This window comes from Struthio camelus, chromosome 8 (genome assembly GCF_040807025.1).
Source record: "Struthio camelus isolate bStrCam1 chromosome 8, bStrCam1.hap1, whole genome shotgun sequence".
Classification (NCBI taxonomy): domain Eukaryota; kingdom Metazoa; phylum Chordata; class Aves; order Struthioniformes; family Struthionidae; genus Struthio; species Struthio camelus.
The window spans coordinates 6,634,577-6,656,475 of NC_090949.1; the positions used below are offsets into that span (position 1 = coordinate 6,634,577).

Genomic DNA, 21,899 nt, shown 5'->3' on the forward strand with positions numbered 1-21,899 from the left:
GGGGGGTGCTGAGGAAATAACGGAGCAGGCCGCGGCCCGAGGAGGAGGAGTGGGGCTGGGGTGCTTTGAGGGACACCCCCCTCCCCCACCCCGTTTTCAGAAAGGCGCTGGTGACGTCAGCAGTGAGGTCACGGCGGCGGCAGTTGGGCCTGAAGGAGGCTCTGGGGCGGGGGGGGGGGGCGCGGGCGGGCTGAGGGGGCGGCGCGGCCGGCAGGGGGCGCCGCGCTGGGGGCGGCCGCGGGCCCCGCCCCGGCCCCGCCCCGCCCCGCCCCGGGCGGCGCGGCCCTAAAGGGCGGCGGGCGGCGGCGGCGGCGGCCTGGAGGGCGATGTGGCGGCGGCGGCGGTGGTGGCCGGCGGCGCTGCTGCTGGTGGTGCTGGCGCTGCCCGGGGCGCGGCCGCGCGGGCTCTACTCGGCCGCCGACGCGCTGGAGCTGCTGGGGGCCGGCACGGCGGAGCGGCGCCTGCTGGGCTCGCCCAGCGCCTGGGCCGTGGAGTTCTTCGCCTCCTGGTGCGGCCACTGCGTCCACTTCGCCCCCACATGGCGGGCGCTGGCCGCCGACCTGCGCGGTGAGTCCCGCCCCGCCGCACCGCGCCGCCCCCCCGGGGCCCCCCAGCGCGGCCCGGGGAGCCGGCGCAGCCCGGACGGATCGCGGCCCGGCCCCTCCTCCGTACGCGCCTCGCTTCTCCTTGTCGCGCCGCTGCCTCGACCCCTCCGGACCCGTCTGGCGCCCTCCAAGGATGCTCGAGGTCGCCGCGGGCCAGCCGGGGCCCGCTGACCCACCCGACCCGGGCACCCACGCCGCGGCCCGGCTCGCGGGGGAAGTTCCCGGCGGCCGTCCGGCGCGGCGAGCTGGGCGACGCCAGCCTCCGGCTCCGCGGCCTCCCGGCCGGCCGGTCGCTCGCGCTGGAGCGGCTTGGCTGACCTCGGGTGCAGCCCTTCTTCGCCTCCTGTTTGGGCTGGAACCGGCCCCGCGCGCGGCCCGAGGGGCTCGCGCTGCCCGTGGGGCTTGCCCCGGGCCGTCGCCGGGTTGGCGCGGCGGCCCTTGGCGCGCCTGGTCTGGAGGCAGGAGGGTCGGGAAGGCGCCGCGCGCCGCTTGGAGGGGCGGAAGGAGCCGCTCGCTCTTCCCCCGGGTGGGTTCTTGCGGGATCGGGCTCGACTGGGAGGATGTTAGCTCTCTGGCAGCTCGTAGGAGCCACGCGCTGATGAGCCCCGCGGAGCGTGCCTTGCCCCCGGCCGCCCCCGCAGCCAGTGCTCGATGCGGGTTTAGCCTGGTGATCCTCTTCCCCCGCTGCCACCTCCGATGGCTATGTGGCAGCCGGGCCTCCTCGGGTACCGGCCATCAGGCAGCGGGAGCAGTCGTTGCTTGGAGAGTTGGCTTTGGGGGGAACATCTAGCCTGGGCTGGGAAGAAAGGGGTGCCCTTCCTTGCCAGCCATAGGGCTAGCAGGGGTCTCCGAGGGGCTTGTGCGTTCTCACCCTCGAAGCAGGGTGGCCAGGTGGGTCCTCCTCTCTTGCAGGCTCCCAAGTAGGATGGCACGAGCTGGATTGGTGTGCCAGCATGGCCTCCTCTCCTGAAGGAGAGGTCCTGCTTGCTTTAGCTTGTTCCTTCAAGCAGGAAAAGGAACCGTTTCAGATGTTTTGTCTCTGTTTTGCTGCTGACTTTCAGAGCCTGCCAGCTGAAATGCCTTCTTGCCTGCTTTCTTCGTCTTTCTCTTATATTGCCTCCTCCCCTGCTACCCAGCTGGAGTCAGGGAGCAGGGACCTGGCAGGGGTCTGCTGCTCCTCTCCTGGGAGAGAGAGGTACCTTGGGGTGGGAGGAGGCACGGGGAGAGGCCAAGGGCAGCCCCAGGGATGCGGCCTGGCGTTGTAAGGCTGCAAAAGGTCTGGAAAAGCCTTGAGAGGCAGGATTTCTTTGCAGGGGCTTGGGTGCTCGGGGATCAGAGTAGGGCTGTGTTGGGAGGACAGGGCGGGAGAAGCCGCCTGGAATGGGTTAAGAGCAGAGATCCCACGCCTGGATGCTCGCGTTGGGTGTGGGCAAGGACGTGCCAGGCCTGAAACACATCTGGCACTTGGGGAGGCTCAGTGACAGAGTCCTGGCCTCTCCGTAACCCCAAACCACGGCATCACGGGCAGAAAGGTGACTCCCAACTGTGGGGAAGTGGAAATAGGGGTGTTTCCTCAGCGCCTCGTCCACTCTCGTTCGGGGCCTGCACCAGGAGCCCCCCGGCATGACTGGCGAGACGTGGGCCATCGTGGGGCGAGCTGGTTTTCTGGCTCCTACAAGGCCAAGTTTGGAGGCGCAGGTCTTTGTATCCCTTGTAATTTGTTCTTGTCTGCGCTAGGTGAAGACCTCCATCCTTATAAACATCTTCTCCTTTCCCTGCTCGTCTCCTGGGGATAACTTTGCTATCGCGTCACTGGCGCGGCTTCGAGTTGGGTTATTGACCGTCCCCTCGGTCTGGGGCTAGACACGCAGGAGCCTGTGTTATCTGCTCTCGCTGGGCTGTGGTTAGCAATCCCTCCCCCTCTCCTGGAGGCGATGTCGGGCTCTGCTCGGCCCGGAGCACTGGGCAGGCTGCAGGCGCTGGGGCAGGAGGTGCTGTGGCGAGGAGCGAGGTCGGTGAACCGGAAAGGCGGGCGGCCGCGGTTGCAGGCAGTGGGCCTGGGCAGAACTTGCAGGCAGGTGGGAAACCAGGGCGCGCAAAGCCTGGCTCCGCCTCGCGCGGCTTTCCCTCTGCTTTTGCCACCCAAAAAATAGGGCACGAAGCACTGAGATTCGCATCTCAGCAGGCCTGGTGCAATGTGGGGCCAAATCAAGCTTTGAATCGCTGTGATGGTTCCTATTGCTTTTGGGCAGAAGGTGCTGTGGGCTGGAGCGTGACAGCCTCGGTTGCCCTGGGTGGTTTTGTTGCTCCGATGGCCTCTGCAGCTGTAGGGTGACTGTCTGCAATCAAAGCCTTGGGCTTGGTGTTTCTGCAGCAATACCCAGCGAGGTGCTTGAAGCATTTGGGTCCATGGGAAGCGTTCCTGCTTTGCAGGAGGAGGGGTGGAGGGTGAGATAGGTGATGAGGACTGTATAGAGCAGCACCCACCTAGCCGGCGTCCCTGCATGCTGCTGGGATCAAGCCCTGCTGGGTGGCAGGACGGGGTGGGGGGACCCTGGGTGCTTCCCAAGCCCATTCGCAGCCCCTTTTTCTGGAGCTTACTTTAAGCAACAAATGCCCAGAGAGCTGCTTCTCAGATGCAGCCCTGCCAGTGCCGTTTCTGTAGTAGCTCCGGGGTTGGCACTGCGTGGGGCCAGGGCTGTCCCTGATGTTGCAGGCCCCTGGAGCAGTCCCTGCTGGTGTTCAGTCGTGCCGCACCAGCAGGCTGCGAGCGCTGGCCGGCGGGTGCCTGCTGAGCCGCGGTAATGGGTCACCTGGCTGGAAGCAGAGTGAGTCGGATTATGCGGCCTCCCGGATGCAGGAGCTGGAAGAACCGGGTTGGCCGTGCTCCTCCCGCCGGCCCAGCCGCCTGGCTCGCGGCCATCGCCTCCGGCTCCCGGGCTCCGCTCCTGCGTCGCGTGGAGCAGACCGTAACGTGAGCGGCGGGGGGATGGAGGGGGTCTCCCATGCGCTTCCCCGGGGGCGCGAGCTGGACTTTGCTCCTTTGGCACCTGTGCCTCTCACTGCCGTTTCTCAGCCACCCTCGGCCTGGGGGCCCTCAGGGCTCTGGCAGCGGCGAGAAGCTGAATCAGGCTTCTCGAGGATGGGTTTTTCCAGGCAGACATCATCTTGGAAGAACCCCCCCGAGTCCTGGGAGGCGAGAGAAGAGACCGAGCTGCGTTTCCTGTGCAAGATAGGATCCAGGATGCTTAAGCAGGCCGCCCGCCGTGGGGCCCGTGTGCTGCGGCACGGGGAGGAGGCAGCGGCAGGGACGGAGACGTCCGAGCTGCCACGTGCGCGGGTTGGATGTGGAGTGGGACAGCCCTCGAGCTGGCCTAGCACGGCCAGGCCTTGGTGCGTGAGCAGGGGGAGGCGGACAGACGGACAGCGTCCAGAGCTTTGCAGCCCTGCTGAAGAGGGTGTTTATGGAAGAGGGATCAGCGGTTGCGGCTCGGCCCCCGTGCCGGCGCAGACGTGCTCTCCCTCGCGTTCCTGCCCAGCTGCCTGGCCTCCGTGCGCCCCTCGCTTTGCTCCCGTCGCGCGGCAGCTCCCGGGGCGGAAGGCACGGCGTAGCGGAGCCGGGCGCTCGCCTTCCTCGCCCCGCGTACGCTCGCACGCCGCGGTGCTCCTCGTGCCGTCGCGGTGGAGCGAGAGGGGCCTTTCTGGGCTGGGCAACGGCGCGGTTGGTGCCGGCTGAGATCCCCACCGTCTCCGGAGCGGCTACGGGGAGCAGAGCGGTTTTCGTTAGCGCAGCGCTTTGTAACCGCGGGAGGGGGAGGAGGCAGCGATCCCGGCGGTAGCGTCGACGCCTTGGCCTTTAGATCTGCCTGCTCGTGCCGATATTTGCCTAGGGAGAACAAAATCCCGTCCAGGAGGGCAAGATGCGGGAGGGCAGCTTTGAGGGCAGCGCGGCCCGGCCCTCGGCAGCCGTGGGAGGAACCGGCCGGGTGCGATGTGCTGCTCTGCCCCGCCGTTGCGGCGGGGAGCTGGGGGTGCGCGGCCGGCTCCCAGGGCTGCAGCCGGAGGCCTGTGCTCGCGCCGTCCTTCCGCCGCCGGCGCTCTGCGGCTGTGCTGACCGTGTCCCTCTGTCCCCGCAGAGTGGAGGCCCGCCGTGATGCTTGCTGCCCTCGACTGTGCCGACGAGGCTAACCAGCAGGTGTGCGCGGACTTCGGGATAACCAGCTTCCCCACGCTGAAGGTAAGGTCTGCTCCCTGCGGGGCTGGCCGGGAGGGGAGAGCCCCTTCGCAGTGCCCTCCTTTCCCCAGTGCTTTCCCCTTTGATCTGTCCTTTTCTTGCTCGGTCAGATTAACAACAGTCTTGCATCAAAATATTCTCTTTGGGGCTTGGCGACCTGCAATTGTTTCGCCCTCCCCAAAACGGCAGCCTGCGCAGCTGCCGCCGGAGTTAGAGACGAGGGGAACCGAAGTGCGTCTTCACAACGAAACGCAGAGACCTGATCGCTCCCAGGGCTGACGGGAGACTTGCAGACGCGAATCTGAAACGGCCCCAGCGGCAGGGCTGGGGGAGGCAGAGCGCGGGGGCACGCGCAGGCGTCTGGGCTGCCTGCTGGAGGCCGTGCCTCAGCCTCTGCAAGGAGATACGGCGGAGCTGGCAGGGCGCCGCGGCGGGCCCTGTTTGCGGCTCTTTCCCGGGCCGCGCGGCTGCTGCCGGGCTGAGCTCTCGCGCGGCTCGCCTGGGAGCGTCCCGCGGCGGGTGGCTCTGTTGTTGTTGGCTGGCAGGGCGCTGTCCCACCTCTTGATCCCAGGCCCGGCAGCTTAGCTGTGTAAATATATAGGATCTCAGTATTTCCCAGTACAAACAAAGGCCCAGTCCAACACAAGCAATAATGCCGCAGTGCCCAAGATGGCTATCTAGCGAGCAGTGATGCAGCGAGCAGGATACCTGTTAAGCGAGAAGTGGAAGCCGAGTTTACCTTGAAAAGGAGGGAGATAGGGGTTTAATCGTTACCTTTCTTCTGCGTGGAGTTCAGAGATGCGCGCCAAGAGATCTGTGCAAGGCCCGTGTCAAGTTTCCCCTGCTTGAATTCCCACCCTTGCGCGGCCTTGGGGTGTCTCCGTCGGGAGCTGTCCCCCAGATCGCAGGGAGGAAGAGCAGAGCCTTCCTCGCCGTCCCCTTGCGTCCCCAGCAGGCCTCTCCGGCCCCGTGCTCCTTCCCCAAGGGAAGCAGGCGCCTGGATCCGGTCCAGCCTGGGGGAGGGCATGTGGTTGCTTTGCTCTGGTGTGGGAGAGGGGAAGAGCGTCTGATGATACAAGATGCCTCCGGCGCAGCGGCTCCGAGGCACGGAGCCAGCGCCGCGTCCAAGGCTTCCTTTGGGGAGCTGGTGTCTGCAGGAGCCCGCGCGTGTCTTACGATCCTGCCGGTGAGCTCAGCCGCCCCGGCGCGTTTCCTCTGCGCTGGCCTGCCGTGCCATCCTGTCAATTGGTGGCGGGGATGTTTCCTGTGTTTGGTGGGAGATGGTTAGGCGCTCGGTGCCGATTAAGCTATTCTCCGGGCCTCGAGGCTTGGCCCGGCTTTTGAAGCTCTAACCTGGAGTGTACTCCTGTAGCGCTATGGGCAGCAGTCATGTCCTGGATCATTTAATTAAGCCTGAGATAATTGAGAATCAGTTAGGCAGAGCCTCACCAGGCTGAAACCTCTGGCTTTGTCTACACTAGTTGAAAGCACTGCGTGCAAGCGCACGCGTGCTGCTGGCTCTGATTGCTAACGCACCTCGCACGCTCCTTGGAGAGTCCTGCCAGGGCTCCCTGAGCCCTGACTATGGTACAGCGAAATGCTCTTGGCCCTCTCCTTCCCGATCCGGCTTCACGAGGTTTTTACGGAACCTCACCACAAAAATCGTGCTCTTTCCAGCAGCAAAACTCAGCTCGTTTCCTTCTCTGCTGGGAAAAGAAGCTACGCGCTGGGAGCTGTGGGGGTAAGTGTCGGGTAGGGGTCAGACTTGGGGTGCTGCTGGGCACGGGAGCTCTTTGGGCCTTAGGAAGGAAGATGAACATTGCCTTTATGCTGCTCAGCGCATGGAGGAGAGCACGTGGGGTCACCTGAGGGCAGCCACCCACCTGGGCAGCCACAGGAGCGGGTGCACCCTGCGCCAGGCCCGCGGTGAGCACCCTGGCCCCTTTGGGGTCCCAGCTCCTCTCCCTGCGTGGCAGCCAGCGACGGCAGCTGGCACGGCCGGCGGGGGCCTCGTCTGCCTCTGCGCCCCAGCTGGGACACCCTGGCGGTTCAGCAAGGGGCCCAGGAGAGATGGATGCATTTATTGAGCCTCCTCTTGAGGCAGGCACTGGAGTGGGGTTGAAGCAGTCTCCTGCCCCGGACACCCACCTGGTTGCCTCCTTGCCCCAGATGCCTCTACCTGGGTGTTCACAGAAACGTCTCTCAGGATGGGAAAATGTGCTGATGTGGCAGTGCTGAGACGTCGCTCGCCTTGCCCTGTCTTCCCCTCCTCTCCTTCAGACCTGAGCACCTTCTGCAAACAGCACTTGCTCCCAGCCCAGCCTGCTAAGCAAACACCCGGCTGATGCAATCGGGTTGCGCTGCTCCGGCCGTGCCACCTGCGGTGGAGCCGTTGTGGGACACTGCCACCGGGCACAGCAGACAGTTTGGGCAGGAAGTGGCCCGTGCAGAACTGGGATAAAACCTCTACTTCCCCTTTTAAAAAGCTCTGAGGCGGAGAGTCAACAGTTTGCAAGACCTGGAGGGTCTTGGCTGCCTCTCTGCATCCCTTGGAAATGTCTCCTGTGCACCCGCTCACGGCTGAGGTGCGGCTCTGCTCCTGGCCTTGTGTCTGCATCCCTCCCCTCCGGGCGGGCGAGACGGATGCGGAGCCGGCCAGCGTCCGTCCTTTGTGCCAACTGGCGTCCCCCTCGACGGGAGCCGGTTCGCCCAGGCCTGCCGCTCTCTGAGCCCGCTTGCTCCAGGGCTGCCGGGCCCAGAGCCGCAGCCCTTGTGCAACGAGCCTGGTGTGCCCGGGCCAGGCATGGGAGCGGGGACCAGAGTCTCCCCAGTGTCTGGCCGCGCTACGGGTGTGTCCAGACTGTCTGCAGTGGGCCCCGGCCTCTGAGGGAGATGTAGGAGACAAGGCATTTGATCCTCCCTTTCCTAAGGCCATCCTTGCCTCCGGCTCTCCTCCCTGTCTCCTGAGCCCTTTGTGCACTCGAGTTCAGTCCGGGCTTTCTTTGCTGTGGCTTTTTGCCTCCCTCGTCGTCCTTGAGGTCTCTCGGCTCGGTGATGCCATTGGGGGTGATGTCTTGGGGCTTTTGGGGGTGGCTGGTGGAGGCTAGCGGAGTGCGTGGGGGCACCCTGTGCCCCCAGCTCCGGCTGCCACAGCCAGGGTGGGCGTTCGCCCTGCGAGATGGGACGTGCCGGCGCGCAGGCTCCTGGGAGGAGGCGGGGTGGATGCCGCGCGGGCTTGCAGCCAGGAGTTCCTCGAGCGGTGCGTGGTATCGGTTGATACACTCTAATTTAATGATTGGTCTGAATGCACCTAGAAGGGCTGTCGGTAAATCTGTGGCTTCATCTCATGCCAAATGGGCTTCAGAAAGCGATAAGCTGAGGCCTGCGAAGGAGCCCAGGTAACTGCTGGGGAGAGTGGGGAAACTGAGGTAGTGGGGTGGAGAGGCAGAGCCGGACCTGGCAGGAAACCTGCTGGCTGGGCTGGGCTGGGCTGTCTTCCTGCCCCCTGTCCAGCTGCCCTCTCTCCAGCTTTCTCTTGTTTTTCCTTTCCTTTCAGTTTTTCAGAGCTTTTTCCAAGAAGGCAGAAGATGGGATAAAGATTGCTAGTGAGTACTCAAAGCCATGTTAGCTTTTTACCCTGGGTGTGAAAGGCCCTGCCGCAGTTTCTGCGGCCCCCGTGCAATAGGGACAGAGGAGGGCAACGTTCCCTGGTTGGGCCGTCAGGGCAGGGGTGAAGCTGGCAGCCCTGGGAGGATGCTCAGCTCAGCAACCCGACCTGCCTGGGGCGAGCCGGGCTCGGCCTTTGAGCCCAGCTTCCCCCTGGGCTTGACCTTCCGCGTCTTGTCCCCCTGATAGATCCCAGCGCCACCGTCCGGGACCTGAGGCACAGCATCATCACCAACCTGGAGCAGAGCCAGGATGCCTGGCCGCCCGCCTGTCCTCCGCTGGAGCCGGCGAGGTAGGGCTGACCGCTGGCCTGGGGCCGTGCATGGGTGGTGGAGCGAGGCGCTGGGAAGGAGGGGATGGCTCCTGGCAGCTTACTGGGAGCGGTCCCACAAAGAGCAGATAGAGAGATGCTGGTGCGGAGAGGGATGATGAGAGGCTCAAAGCACCAGAAGGAGGTGGATGGGGCTTCTGGCCTCTTGCAAAGATCTCACCAGGCTTTTCAGCCAGGTGGACAGCCATGAGGAAGAAAAGAGAAATGGGAAGACCTTGATGAGCCCAAATCGAGGGGTGGCCAAGAACAGAGCACAAATTTTGTCTGTGCTTTCACGCTTCTGACTCTGGAAATGGAGCAGCAGGGTGGCTCTTGGGAAGGAGGGAACAGAAGTGGCCATGCTGGAGGTGGAAACAAGTGCGCTTAGCTGGGAATCATTGGATTAACGTCCTTCCTGGATCTTGGGAGGAACTGGCAGCTGGAAGTGTAGTCTGGGTAGTGAAGATTGGTTTCTGATGCAAGTCCTGAGCCAAAAACGAGCGCGGAGTAGCTGCTTTATGACCTCTGTTCCAGGGGAGACACAACTCGTCTGGCAAGGTTACAGCCATTTGCAGCCTGATTTATGCATTTTTAACAGAAAAAAAGCTCATAAAAATAAAAATGGAGGAACATGGAAAATAGGGGAAAACTAGGACATCAATTTGCCAGTAACAGGCAGTGCCGGACTGAATGGATATCTTTCTGCGATAAGGTAACTGATAGCTGTTTCTAGATGTGAGAAATGTGATAGACCTGATCTCTGGACTTCGGTGAAACATTTGATGTATTGTCACCTAGGAGAGAAAAACGCCAGGATTGTGCAGGGCTGAGTAGAGCTATGGAACCACTAAAGGCGGGTGGCTGTGGGGAGCGCTTGGTGGGGATATCAGGATGGAGGGAAGAATTCCTGGTGGAGGTCTGCAAGATGAGAAAGGCCCAGAGACTGCGCTGGCCTGACAGCAGAGCTGTTCCCTGGTGGCTACGGCAGTTTTCAGGCTGAGGCGCAAGGCCTGGTAGGGCAGCACCTGCGGTGCTGTAGCCGGTGCTGGTTCCCCATGCTCAGGGGAGAGGTGTTGACGCTAGGAGTGCTTCAGAGAAGAACCGTTGCAGTTAGAAGAAACCGCTGTTATTTTGAAGGTAGCTTGTAATAGTAAGGTCCGCAGGGCTCAGGCTCCTGGTAGAAGTGATGAGATCTACGCAATGGAGATGCAACCTGGTTTCATTTCTGGAGGAGGTTGTATGACGTGATGCCGGTGGCAGGTGGGGAAGGTGATGTGGGGACCGAGCCGAGTGGCTGACGGTGGCACGTGCCCGAGGTACAAGCCAAACCGATCACCTGGCGTGGGAGAGACTCGTGCCGTGATATCTGGGATCAAATGAGATGCTAGGACGTGGCCTGGACAGGACGGGTGACTTTCTGAGCCAGGTAGCTGTGAGCTGCTGGTTTCATGTGCCTCCGTGGGTTACTTCGTTGTCTCTCGCACGTCTCCTAATGAACCTGCTCGTCAGCCTGGGCTCAATTAGAGCAGGCGGTGCCTGGGCTGGGCGCGGGGCAGGGACGTGGCAGTGCCCACCGCTGTGTCATGCCGAGCAAGGCCAGCGCTCAGCTGGTGATGGAGCAAGATGGGGCCAGCAGCCATCACCAGCGTCTGTGTCCTTAGACCCCAGAGCGGCTTTTTCTTGCCCTGCTTGAGAAAGGGTTTTCTTCATTCATTAGAAAGTCTTTGCTTTGCCGTCCAGGCGATGGCTGGCCCCAGTGGGCTCCTCTGTGTCGGCGGAGAGGCTTACCTCTTGCGGGGGTGGCCCTGGTGAGGACCACCTCCACGCTTGCTGCGTCTGACACTGCGCCCCTCTCCAGCCCTGGAGAGAGGGCCTTGCGTCTGGCTTTCCCAGAGCAGCAGTCAGGCTTCAGTCTTGTCTGGTGCCTCTGTGTCATAGCAAAAAAAAACCACTGGTTCAAATTCATTGCTGTATTTTTCCCCTGGGGGAGCATGCAACTCCCTTCTCCATAGCCTCGCTGTTTCTGCCTCCTTGGTTGACCCTGGCAGGTTTTCACAGAACCTGTGAACCAAAGCAGAAAATTGGGCTGGAAACTTCAGCGGGAAGAAATTGTTAGCTCAGCAAAGCTGAACCCAGCATCGACATGCTGTGACAAATCCCCTCAGATTAGGGCTGAGCTCCTTTCATGTGAGAGGGCAAAACATCCGTCCACTTTGCCAAGCTGATGTGTGCTGGCAGGAGGCACCCTGTTGGGATGTCCCACAGCTCTGGGCTGGTGCACGCTGCCGCTCACTCTTGTTCTCTCCTGCAGCGCGGAGGAGGTTCGCGGCTTCTTCCAGAGAAACAACGTCAAGTACCTGGCGCTGATCTTTGAGAAGAGCGACTCCTTTGTGGGCAGAGAGGTGGGTATGGCCGTGTTTATCCTGCATTTCTGTTGAAGCTGGTGTCCCCAATGTACGTATTGATGCCCGCAGTCCCATCGGTCCTGTCTAATAACTCCCAAACGCGTTTGGCAGAGGTGGGGAAGTCCCAAGTGGTGTTGCATTCTCCTTGGTGAAAACGGGTGGGCCAGGAGGGGACAGGGACCCTGTACCGAGGGGGCTGCTCACACCACGGCCTCTGGAAACGCAGGCAGGAACTCCTGCTTTGAGACACAAGGCTGATGAGGAGAAAACAAGCTCTGCTTTCGCACGCTGCATTGCAAATTGCTGGCTCTGCCCTAGGCTCCAGGCTCTGCCCTAGGCTCTGTCCTCACCCCTTGGCCTCTCCCAGCCGGAGCGTAGCGGCGAGCTTTCCCGTATGCTCTGTGGTGTGGTTTGGGCACGGGACCAGGGGCCAGGGATTGGTGGGTTCAGCCCGCCGCAGTTTAGGCCAGGCCTCTCCCTGCAGCCTCCCCACCTCTCGAGGCAGTCAGGGAGGGTTAGCTCATGTTTGTACGCCGCTTTGAAAGCACGAGGTGTTGTACAGGGTGCTAAATAGTCCTGTGGCATTCCTCTCCATCGCGGAGAGAAAGCGGGTGCTGTCAGGGCTGGGGCGTCCCACTCCCTGACCCTGGAGCTCCTTGGGTTGCAGGTGACGCTGGACATGCTGCAGTACGAGAACATCTCGGTGAGAAGGGTGCTGAGCAGTGAGGAGGAGCTCGTGAAGAAGTTTGGCGTGACCACCTTCCCTTCCGGCTACCTGCTCCTTAGCAATGGGTCCTTCTCCCGCCTGCCTGTGTGAGTCCGGGGATGCGGAGGGGACGGTCCTGGCTGCGGAGGGCCGGGGCCTCGTGTGGCACTAGTGGTTGGATAGGGCTGGGGGATGAGTCCTGATCAGGAGGGTGCGTGTATTTGGATGCTACCAGCGTTGTGACATGTAATGGGAATGGAAACTGTGCTGCATCTGTTTGAACTCCTAAAAGGTACCCTAGATGGGTTTTGGGGAAACTAAGTCACTCTACCTGGGGATTTTCCCTGGTGTCCTTGAATGAGGGAGCAGAAAATGGCTGGACTGTGCACGGCCTTTCCCCTTGGCCTGGCTCGGCACTAGGGATGTGCTAGAGGGAAAAGCCGACGGGCTCAGCAGAGAGCATCACCCCTCCTGCAGAGCTGCTTCGTTCTGAGCCCTCCTGTCGGGCTGGAAAGGCCTGGAGGGAGTCCCACGCTAGTTCCTTGAAGGAGTCCCACGCTAGTTCCTGTGGGATGTTTTCCTCGTGGTGGAAGGGGATGAATCTTGGCTCCGGGGTGCTGGTGAGTCTACCTGACCTTTTGTGTTTGGAGCGCCGGCTCCCAGCACCTGGGGAGCTGCCCAGCCATGGGCTTTTTTCCATCTCCACCAGTTGTCCTGCTGGTTGACAGACAAATCTGCCACGTCCCAAGCCTGGCAGGGTACCAGGCTTGTGCCTGACCCTCTCCCCATCTCTCTGCTCTTCCCCATTGGTTTTCTAATTGCAGAAAAGTTCATTAGGAGGCAAACAATGGCTGGTTCTGAACGGCTGGCAGGGAACAATGGGCCGCTCGCTCCCTCGAGCGGATCCTGCCACTGAATGGCACGCCGAGAAGCGGCCAGATGGTGCCTTTGCAGCCTCGGCTGACGTGGGGCCGGCCCGGCAGCAGGGTGCCTGGCGGGGCCACCTGTGGCTGCCCCGCGAAGGGTGCAGGAGGCGGCCCTTGGTGCCACCCCGCCAGGGAGAGGGGATGTTTCCCTGGGGAGGGACGGGATTTGCAGACCTGCTTGGTGTGGGAGGCACGAGGGGATGCTGCGGGGGCTGGCGGCAGGTGAGGGAAGGGGGAGATGCGGCGAAACGAGGGATGCCAGCTCTGCCCAGAGCCGAGCTATTGTTCTTCCGCCGCGGAGCTGGCGGAGGGGAAAATTGCTTGTGACGAAGCTGCCGCTCCACCATCTGCTTGCAGGCGAGCACCGGGCGGCAAGAGAGACAGCTCCGCGCTGCCTGGGTCCCCTGGGCTTTCCCGCTGCTGCCTGCCAGCTTTGCCGATGTGCCGGGTGGGCTTTGCGGAGACGCCTTCCTCCCTGCAGCCCTTGTTGGCCCCAACACCCTCCTCCCCTCTCTAGGGTGCTGGGAAGGGCTTGGTGGCTGGGGTGTCCCAGTCTTGGCTTCTGTGATAAAAGGCTTACTTTGGGTTGTGTGCCAAGATACCTGCTGCTGGGGGCAGACGGAGAGCTTTAATCACGCTGCGTTTGGGAGTGGAGATGTCCCCAGCAGAGAGAGCATGAAGGGTCGCAGGGTGGGTTATACCAGGCTGGGAGTTGCTGGTCCACCTCAGAGTCTTGGGTCTCATTTACCTCCTTGCCATAGCCAGCAGCCCTGTGGGATGGAGAGAGGTTTCACTCGTGGCTTCTCCTTCCTTGCAGGCACATGGAGGCGCGCTCCTTCTACACCTACTACTTGAGGACGCTCTCTGGTGTGACCCGGGGCTCTTACAAGCTGAACATGACTGCCAGCACTTCCAGCGCGACTACTGCCTCCCAGCTGAAGCACGCTGACCGGTGAGAGCCCCTTCATCCTTGCACGGCCCCTACACTCCCACAAGCCCCCTCGCTGGTGCCTTCTCAAGGAGCAAGGTGCCGGTGCGCGGTGCGAGCTGGGCAAGCACGCGGCTCAGTTGCTTTGGGGCTGCGGGAAGCTGGGAGAGACGGGCTTTGGTGTGGGCAGGCAGGAGCCAGAGGAGGGGATGTGTCTGTGCAGGGCTGTGCAAGCAGCGGAGCGAAGGTGGCTCCTGGGTGAGTCAGCAACAGGCTGGACCGTGCCCTGCCCCCAGCAAAAGCCCCGAATCACTGTTGCAAAGAAAACTCTCCTTCTCGTGGCCGGGTCCCTTGGGGTTCAAAGCTGCCTTTGGTCGAGTAAAACGCTCACAGCCCGTTGCGCCTGTTGTCCTGCCCTCCCCAGCTCCAAGCTGTACACGGCCGACCTGGAGTCAGCGCTTCACTACTCGCTGCGGGTGGAGGCCACCCGGGCCGCCGTGCTGTCGGGAGCCCAGCTGTCAGCCTTGAAGTGCTACGTGGCGCTGCTGGCCAAGGTGAGGAGCTGCGGTGGCCTCGTTCGGGGGGAGGAACGGGGCCTGCTGGCCTCCTCGCCGCTCTCAGCGGCGCTGGTCTGACCCGCTCTCGCTCACGCGGGGAGACCTGGTGAGTTGTGCTCGCCACGGGACCAGCCTGTGTTAAGAGTACAAATGACCTAGCTGTTGGCCGGTCGGAGCCTAGTCTGGGACAGGAATTTGGGTCTCCGGGGACGCCTTAATCCAGCAGGCTAAAAATCCACATGAGATCCTGCGGGCACAAGTCAGGTCCCTGCCTGTGCTGAGCTGTGGCTGTAGCTGTTGTATTTCAGTACTGATACAGGAGCTGTCTGCATTTCTGTATATCTGTTTATGCTATTAAATGTAAATGCAGGATGTGGACTGCATCCCCGCGGGGCTGATAACGCAAGCTGTGCTCGCGAGCCTACGTAGGCAGCCGAGCCGTGCTTCCTGTCGCTCGGCGAGTCCCTTGCTGCTTCCCGGGCCACGGCGGTGGCATTCCCTGCTGTCCTCGTCCCGGCAGAGCCCTCTGCAGCCGGCAGCTCCACGGCTGGCCTGACTCCTGCCCTGCAGTTTGCCCGCAGTCATACAGACTCGTGATGTTTTTTTTCCTACCCCCTTGCAGACTGTGCCCTCGCTCCTTGGGGGTTGGGTTCCTTAAGACAAGGAGGTTGCTTAAGAAGCTTGGGCGATTTTATTTGACAGAAGGCAAAGATGCGATTTGGTCAAAGTCGAGTCTGCGGATGAGGTTCTTGATAGAGGAGGATTCCTTAATCTGGTGGGCTGATGAGAGGCAGCAGCCAAAAGCAGGTGCCAGTTAGGTTCAGACAAGAAATAAGGTGCAGTTTATCCATGGACAGAGCAGACTGTTTGCAGAAGTTGTATCGAGGCAGAAGGTCTTCTGAAAAGAAATGCGGACCCCCAGCGGGGGTGGCAGAGATGACAGACGTGAGTGGAGGGGTTTGCACTGCCCGTTTCTCATCTCCTGACTTGAATGCTCAGTTTAGGGGGTTATCTCTGCAGGCTCCTTTTACAGTCAGGGGAAAGAGACTCCTGCTCTGAATTGTGCTCTGGAATAGCCTAATGTAAGATCTTTTTTTCTCTCCCCTCTAATGGGCTGACAAAATTCAAGCGCACCAGTAGCACGGGAAAGCTTTGAGCCAGCAGAAGCCGGGCAGTTTCATTGCCTGGTACTGTCGAGTGCTGTGTTTAGACGATGTTTCTGCTGGTGGTGTAGACAGAGCTCTGTTCCCGTGGCTTTCCCAGTCCGGGGCTCTCTGGTAGACCTTTGCCCCAACCAGGTCTGTTTTCTTTTCTCCCTTGTTCGTTACCCGGACCATTGCACTCAGTTTGGACCTTCTGGGTCTCAGAGCAGACAGACCTCCGTGATGTGCAAGACAGTCCCTGCTCCCACGTCTGCCTCCTCTTCCTGAACACAGAGAGAGGAATAATCAGCTGCTCCGAACACAAGCCACTAGTGCAACAAGTCTTAAGTTCTCAGCCTGGAGCTTCGTAATGATTTTACATTGCTGGTGGTCCCTTTCACAGCAACAGGAAGGTGTGTGTGTGTGTGTGTGTGTGTGTGTGTGTGTGTGTGTGTGTGAAATGAGGCAGGGTGAGCTCAGCACGGCAGAAAGGAGGCCATGTAGGAAGTGGTCAGGACTGAGACGTGCTTGGCTTGGCTGTGTTGAAGCCTGTTTATCTCTTCTCCTACTTGCCACCAGTTGTTGCCTTTGATGTTTCTCCCTTTCTGGAACATGGAGGATTTTGTTAAATAAATGCCCCATCCCAAAAGGTCCCTGTTAGAGGTCAGGTCCTGCAGAGCCTGCAGCCTGCTGTGTTTTTCCATCGGAGGCGAGCTGGTCGCCTTGCCCTTTTCTGGGTCCGGAGCGGTGCGCGCTGTGTCACATTGCAGGGCCGCGCTGGCCAAGCCTACGAGCTTGGCCAGGGCTGTAGGGAGGAGGAGTACCGTTCGTCAGATCAGCTTTTAACTGTCCCTCCAAGCCTTCCCCTCGCCGGCCGAGGACGAGCTGCAGCACCCAGATCTGACGAGGAGCTGAAGCTCTGCGAGGCCTGGAAACGCAGGCTGGAGGCGGTGGGTGGCTGGCTGGGAGGGTGCCGAGGACGGTCCCACGGGCCGGGGACGAGGCGCGTGCGGGGAGCGGCAGCCCGAGGATGCTGAGCCGGCGCTGCCGTTCCAGCTCTCGTCCACGGGTCGGAGCAGCGGCACCAGGTTTGCTGCCAGCCCTGGCAGCTGCAGCCTGCTCCGACTGGGGGAATCCACCCTCCCTCTGCCACCGGGGCCTGGGCTTTTTAACTGTTGTGTTTCCAAGAGGTCTTTCAGGCAAGCGGGGGGGAAAAAAAAAAAACTTAGTGTGGAGAGAAACGCCGACTAGAAAGCCACACGTCATGCGGTCGAACCTCCTTTGGGCGGCGTGGCGAGGAGGGAGGAACTGAGTTCTGCAGCAGAAATGCCAGATCGTCGGTGAATCCCCCTGCTGCGTTTGGGACTTCCAGCGTAGTTCATGGAGTCGCTTGAATTCCCCCACGGGCCCGGGGAGAACAGAAAGGAATACTCCTGTCTTTCGCTGCCCCGTTGCTCTTCCGATGTCCTGCCGCTGTCCTCGTTCCCTGCTGTGGCGGCGGTGGGGGTCAGTCCCTCTGCTGCCTGTGTCGGTCCGCCTGCCGGTGGCACGCGCTCGCCGGCTCCCCCTTCTCCCTGGAGCGCTTGCGGTTGTAAAGTGCTGATGCTAATCGGATTTGAGTTGACTTATTGTCAGAGTAGCTTTTTGTGTTCCTCAGACTACGCGGAGCTAGGGCCGAGGTTGGGCGCTTGGCTCTCGGCCGGCAGAGCTGGCTCGTTCGCTGCTGCGGCAGCTCGCGTGCAAATGAAAGGCTCTCGTACCCTTAGCCGCCGGGGTGGCTTCGGAGGGGGAGGCGGCTGGGGCCGCGAGCGCCCGGCAGCGCCAAACCTTTGGGCTGAGCTGGGGCCGCGGACGCTGCCTCCCCGGCGCGGGGCTGGCTGCTCTGCCGGCGCTGCTGCCAGGGCAGCTTTTTTTCTCACCTGCCTCTCCTCTCGCTTCTGGCGCAGTACTTCCCTGGGCGCCCCTTCGTGCAGACCTACCTGCAGTCTCTGGACGGCTGGCTGAGGAACTGGACGGAGCCCGAGCTGCCTCGCGACGTCTTGAAGGAGGCCGTGAAGAATAAGGGAGATGTAAGGCACCCGGCAGCGCCTCCCGCGACGGGCAGGGCGTCCACGCTCCTGCCTTCCTCTCCCTCCCCTTCCCCTTGCTGCCCCTCGTTTTAGTTTCCAGCTGCGTCACCCTGTGTCCGTCCGTCCTTCAGGCCTCCCACCCTGCCATGCTGCCCACCAACGTGACCTGGGTGGGCTGCCAGGGCAGCGAACCCCACTTCCGCGGCTACCCCTGCTCTCTCTGGACGCTCTTCCACCTGCTGACGGTCCGGGCCCTCCAGAGCGGGCCGGACAAAGGTAACGGCTCAGGCGGCGCTTGCCTCGACACCGCGGCGTGAGGCACGCGGACGGTGCCGGGGGGGCTCCCTGCGGGCGTGGGGAGGGACGCGGCTCGCAGGCTGAGGCGGCAGGCCAGGGATGCCCTGTCCAGGGGGAAACGGCGGGGAGCCTGCAGGCTGCCGGCTCGCTGCCCTCAGCTTGGAAATGGGACCCAGAAGGCTGTTTGGGGGGCTCTTTCCTTTCTTCTGGGGGCGGAGGCTTGTTGCCCTTTTCCCTCTAGCCTCCGCGGAGGAGCCGGGCCGTGGCAGAGCTCGGCCGTGCTGCCGGGGCCGCGGAGCGAGGGGCAGGCGGCGTGGCTGTGGGCGCGCTGGCTCTGGACCTGCTCCCCCACCCCGTCCCTCTCTGCCCTGCCCTAGAGCTGCCGCTGGAGGTCTTGAGCACCATGCGCTGCTACATCAGGAACTTCTTCGGCTGCCAGGAGTGCGCCCAGCACTTCGAGGCCATGGCCGCGGAGTCCATGGACAAGGTGCAGGGCCGGGAGGAGGCGGTCTTCTGGCTCTGGTCGCACCACAACGAGGTGAACGCTCGGCTGGCCGGTAAGGCGTGCGCCTAGCGCCGGGGGGGATGCGGTGTTAGCCCCCAGCGGGAAGGCCCCGGACTGGCCAGGCCGGGGAGAGGGGCTGCCGGGTGCTGTAGGCAACCCAGAGCCATGGGAGACAGGAGCAGGGGCCGTTTCCCAAGGAAAAGGGAAGAGATGAGATGTAGAAGCTCCCCTCTCCTGCTAGGCAGCACTGGGAGCGATACCTGCTCCTGGCCGCATCACAGGAGGGAGGCTGGGAGGTCTCCTTCTTGCCAAAAATACGGTCATACGTGGCCTTGAGGCTGCCTCTGTCCTCAGGCTGCTTTGCAGGCGGATAAAGCAGCAAGGACGGCGGTCTGGGAGGTGGGCGGAAGCCCAGGCAGAGGCTCCTTGCAGGTGGGCCAAGGGCTGGCTCCATCCGCTAAGAGCTTCGTCTGGGCAGGGGGCACCCCGCAGCCCCGGGCAGGGGCTGCTCGGGGAGATCTGGGCCCCCGCAGCCACGGGGACCCGGCAGCTGTTTGCGTGGCGTCGGAGACCGCCCCAGAGATGCGGTTAAACCTTATCCGGCCCCCCGCGGGGAGCTTTCCAAAGCTGCCACGTGCCCCGGGAGGACCCTCCTCCCGAGACGGCTCCTCCAAATGTTCTCGCTTCCCTGCCTGCCCGGCCCCAGCTGCGCGGCCGGGGCTGGGGACAAAAGCCGCTGACGGCTGAAAAGGAGACGAGCGTGCCCCGGCGAGGAGGGGGCGGATGAATGCGTGTCGGGGCGGCCTCCCCTCTCTCGGGAATGCGTCTCCGTCGTCCCCGGTGGTCTGCGGCCCCGGCGCGTGCTGCGGGGAGGTCTCCAGCCGAGAGAGCCGAGGAGGAGCTCGCTGCAGCCTCCAGGAGGCTGAGCCCCTGCCGCATCCCAAAAAGTCAAGGGGTTGTAAAACCTGCTGTTCGGGGCGGACTGGCTGCGGCGTGTTGCTCCTGGCACAGCATTTCTCTGAATGCTGCCCCCAGACTGGATCGTGTGGGTTTTTTTTTTCCTCTCTGGAGAAAGCCCGTTTTTCGCAGGAGGGAGGGTGAGAGTCCCTGGGAAGGGCTGTGTTTGGTTGCCTTCCACAGCCGAGCAGATCCTGAAAAATCCCAGGGCTTTGCTGGTGCTGGGGCAGGGGAGGCCCCTCTGCAGGAGGGAGGGCTGCTGGGAGGAGCCTCTCCAGCCCCCTTTGCTGGATCCCGTTCCTCCAGGTAGCGACACGGAGGACCCCAAGTTCCCCAAGCTGCAGTGGCCTCCGCCGGACATGTGTCCCCTGTGCCACAAGGAGGACAGCGGGGTGCACGCGTGGGACGAGCCGGCCGTGCTGCGCTTCCTCAAGGCTCACTTCTCCCCAGCCAACATCTACCCGGACTACACCGAGTCCGGCGCGGACCTCCTGGCCAGGGAGAGCCGGGAGATGGGAGCGGCGGCAGACGCCAGGCTCAGTACCGACAGGCCAGGGGAGAGAGACAGAGGGGTGGAGAGGGAAAAGGAGGAGGAGGAGGAGGAGGAAGAGGAAGAAAAAGAAGCGGAGAAGCCGAAGGGGGACGGCGCGGAAGGGGAGATGGGAGCCCCGGAGCGGCCGGGCTCCTCCGAGCTGCGCAGGCCCAGCATCGTGCGGATGAACCCCAAGCCGCGGGAGACGGAGGAAGACATCGTGGACCTGGACTCCTTCAGCGAGCAGCACTTCAAGAGCAAGGCGCTGCGGGCGGCGGCGGCCGGCAGGCGACGGCGACTCACCAAGAGGGACACCATCCCCCTGCACCTGGCGCCCGGCGGCCCCCAGGACTTCGACTACGCGGCGGGCTGGGAGCGCCCGCGGAAGCGGGACCTGGGCTCGTGGCGGCAGGGGGGCGACCCGGGCGAGGAAGAGGAGGCCGGCGCCGGCTTGCGAAGGAGCCAGTGGTTCCGCGTGCTGGGTCTCGGCTTCTCCCGCGTGGACATCAGCCTGTGCATCGTGCTCTACTTCCTCTCCTCCATGTGCCTGCTGGGCATGTACACCTTCTTCCGCCTCCGCATGCGCTCCCGCAAGGGCCGCCCGGGCTTCCCCATGGCCTGAGCCGGAGCGGGGCGCCGGGGGCATGGCGGGGGGCGAGGGGTTCTCCTCCCCGGCCCGGCGCCTGCTCGGCTCGCAGGTGGGACGGCGTTGAGGCCAGTTTTGTAGCGGAAGGGGAAAGGTTTTGCTGCTTCCTCGCCAGGAGCTGCCCCGCTTGCGGCAGCCGCGTCTTCCGAGGCCCCCGGGTTTGGGAACCAGCTCAGCTCACCCTGGCGGGAGGGCGAATTTGGGGGTGGGCGGGGGGGGGAGGTATCAGAAGAGCAGCGCCTCGGCTTGGCGCGCCGCGTTTGGGGGCACCCCGCTCGCTGGGCGCGGCATCGCCGGCGGGGGCCGGGGTCTCCCCACCGAGCAGCCTGCGGAGCTCCTCGGCGCTGGGCTGGTCTCAAAGCGGGCGGAAGCTCGGGCCGGCGCGGCCGAGCAGCCCTTTGGGGTTAAACCACTAGCAGCGTTGGGGGCGCTTGGGAGGCTGCGGGGTGGGCCGGCCGGCCTCTGCGCTTCGCTTTCCCCGCGGCGGAGGGTGGCGGCAGCCCGCAAGGGGGGAAACCGTCCCCGCGCGCTCCCGGCTCGCTCCCTCGAAGGCCGAATCCTCCAGAGACGACCCGGGAGTGGCTTTGGGTGTTATCCCCTGCACCCTCCCGGGCAGGTGATGGAAAAGCCGTCGGTTTGGGCCGTGGTCAGCAGCGTGTTTCGTTTTCGTGCGGTAGCGGAATAAATTATTTTTGCCAACATCACTTCGGCTGTGGTGGCTCGTCCCTGCCGCGCGCTGTCCCGTCCCCTACGCGCGTCCCCGCCTGCCGCGGCGGGTGCCCGGCCCCCTTCCTCCCTGCCCTTTTATCCTTGTTACGAATCATTAAGGAAAATGGTTGTTTTGCAGAGCCGGGGCCGGGGCCATCTGCTCGCCCGGCGCTGCCTAAATCCCCCTGTAACAAATTCATTGGGATTACGCTGCCCTGCCCTAATCCCAGCCCTTCCCCCCAGCACGGGGGATTTAAAAAGGATTAGAGCCCGGCTGATAATAAACTTTATTAGGGGGGAGCAAGGGGAGGGGGGGGTCAATCCGATTTGGAGCCTTTTTCTTGATATCTTCACTTTGCCCAGGTGGGAGGAGAGGTGCCCTTAGCCGAGCCTTCGGCCGGCGGCTCCCGCCTGCGGGGCCGAGACCTGCCGGCAGCCGGCGGGCGGCCAGGCGCAGCCCGCGGGTGTGACGAGCGCGGGAGGTCTCTGCCGCTAGCGGAGCCCTGCTCGCCCGCCGGGCCGACGAGGGGGGTCTGAGCCCTTCCTTGGCCCGGCGGGGGAAACGGAGCGCCCGCGGCTAATTACCTAAATGGCCGCAGGCTGTTGAGAGACGCTCGCTATTCCCTAATAGCATTTGCCCTCGAGTGCAATTTAATTTTCTCCGAGGCCGGGCTGCAGCCCCCCCCCCCCACCCCCCCGCCCCGGG

At 63.0% G+C, this 21,899-nt stretch overlaps 1 protein-coding gene across 1 annotated transcript; it reads left to right on the top strand.

The window, feature by feature from the left end:
- Positions 1-303: 303 nt before the first annotated feature.
- QSOX1 (quiescin sulfhydryl oxidase 1) lies at positions 304-21,189 on the top strand. Its single transcript, XM_068952106.1, has 12 exons — positions 304-567; positions 4,742-4,842; positions 8,396-8,444; positions 8,695-8,797; positions 11,127-11,217; positions 11,888-12,033; positions 13,670-13,804; positions 14,205-14,334; positions 17,426-17,548; positions 17,680-17,824; positions 18,223-18,402; positions 19,614-21,189. The coding sequence occupies exons 1-12, from the start codon at positions 327-329 to the stop codon at positions 20,459-20,461; spliced, it is 2,292 nt and encodes a 763-aa protein (XP_068808207.1). The 5' UTR covers positions 304-326; the 3' UTR covers positions 20,462-21,189.
- Positions 21,190-21,899: the final 710 nt, after the last annotated feature.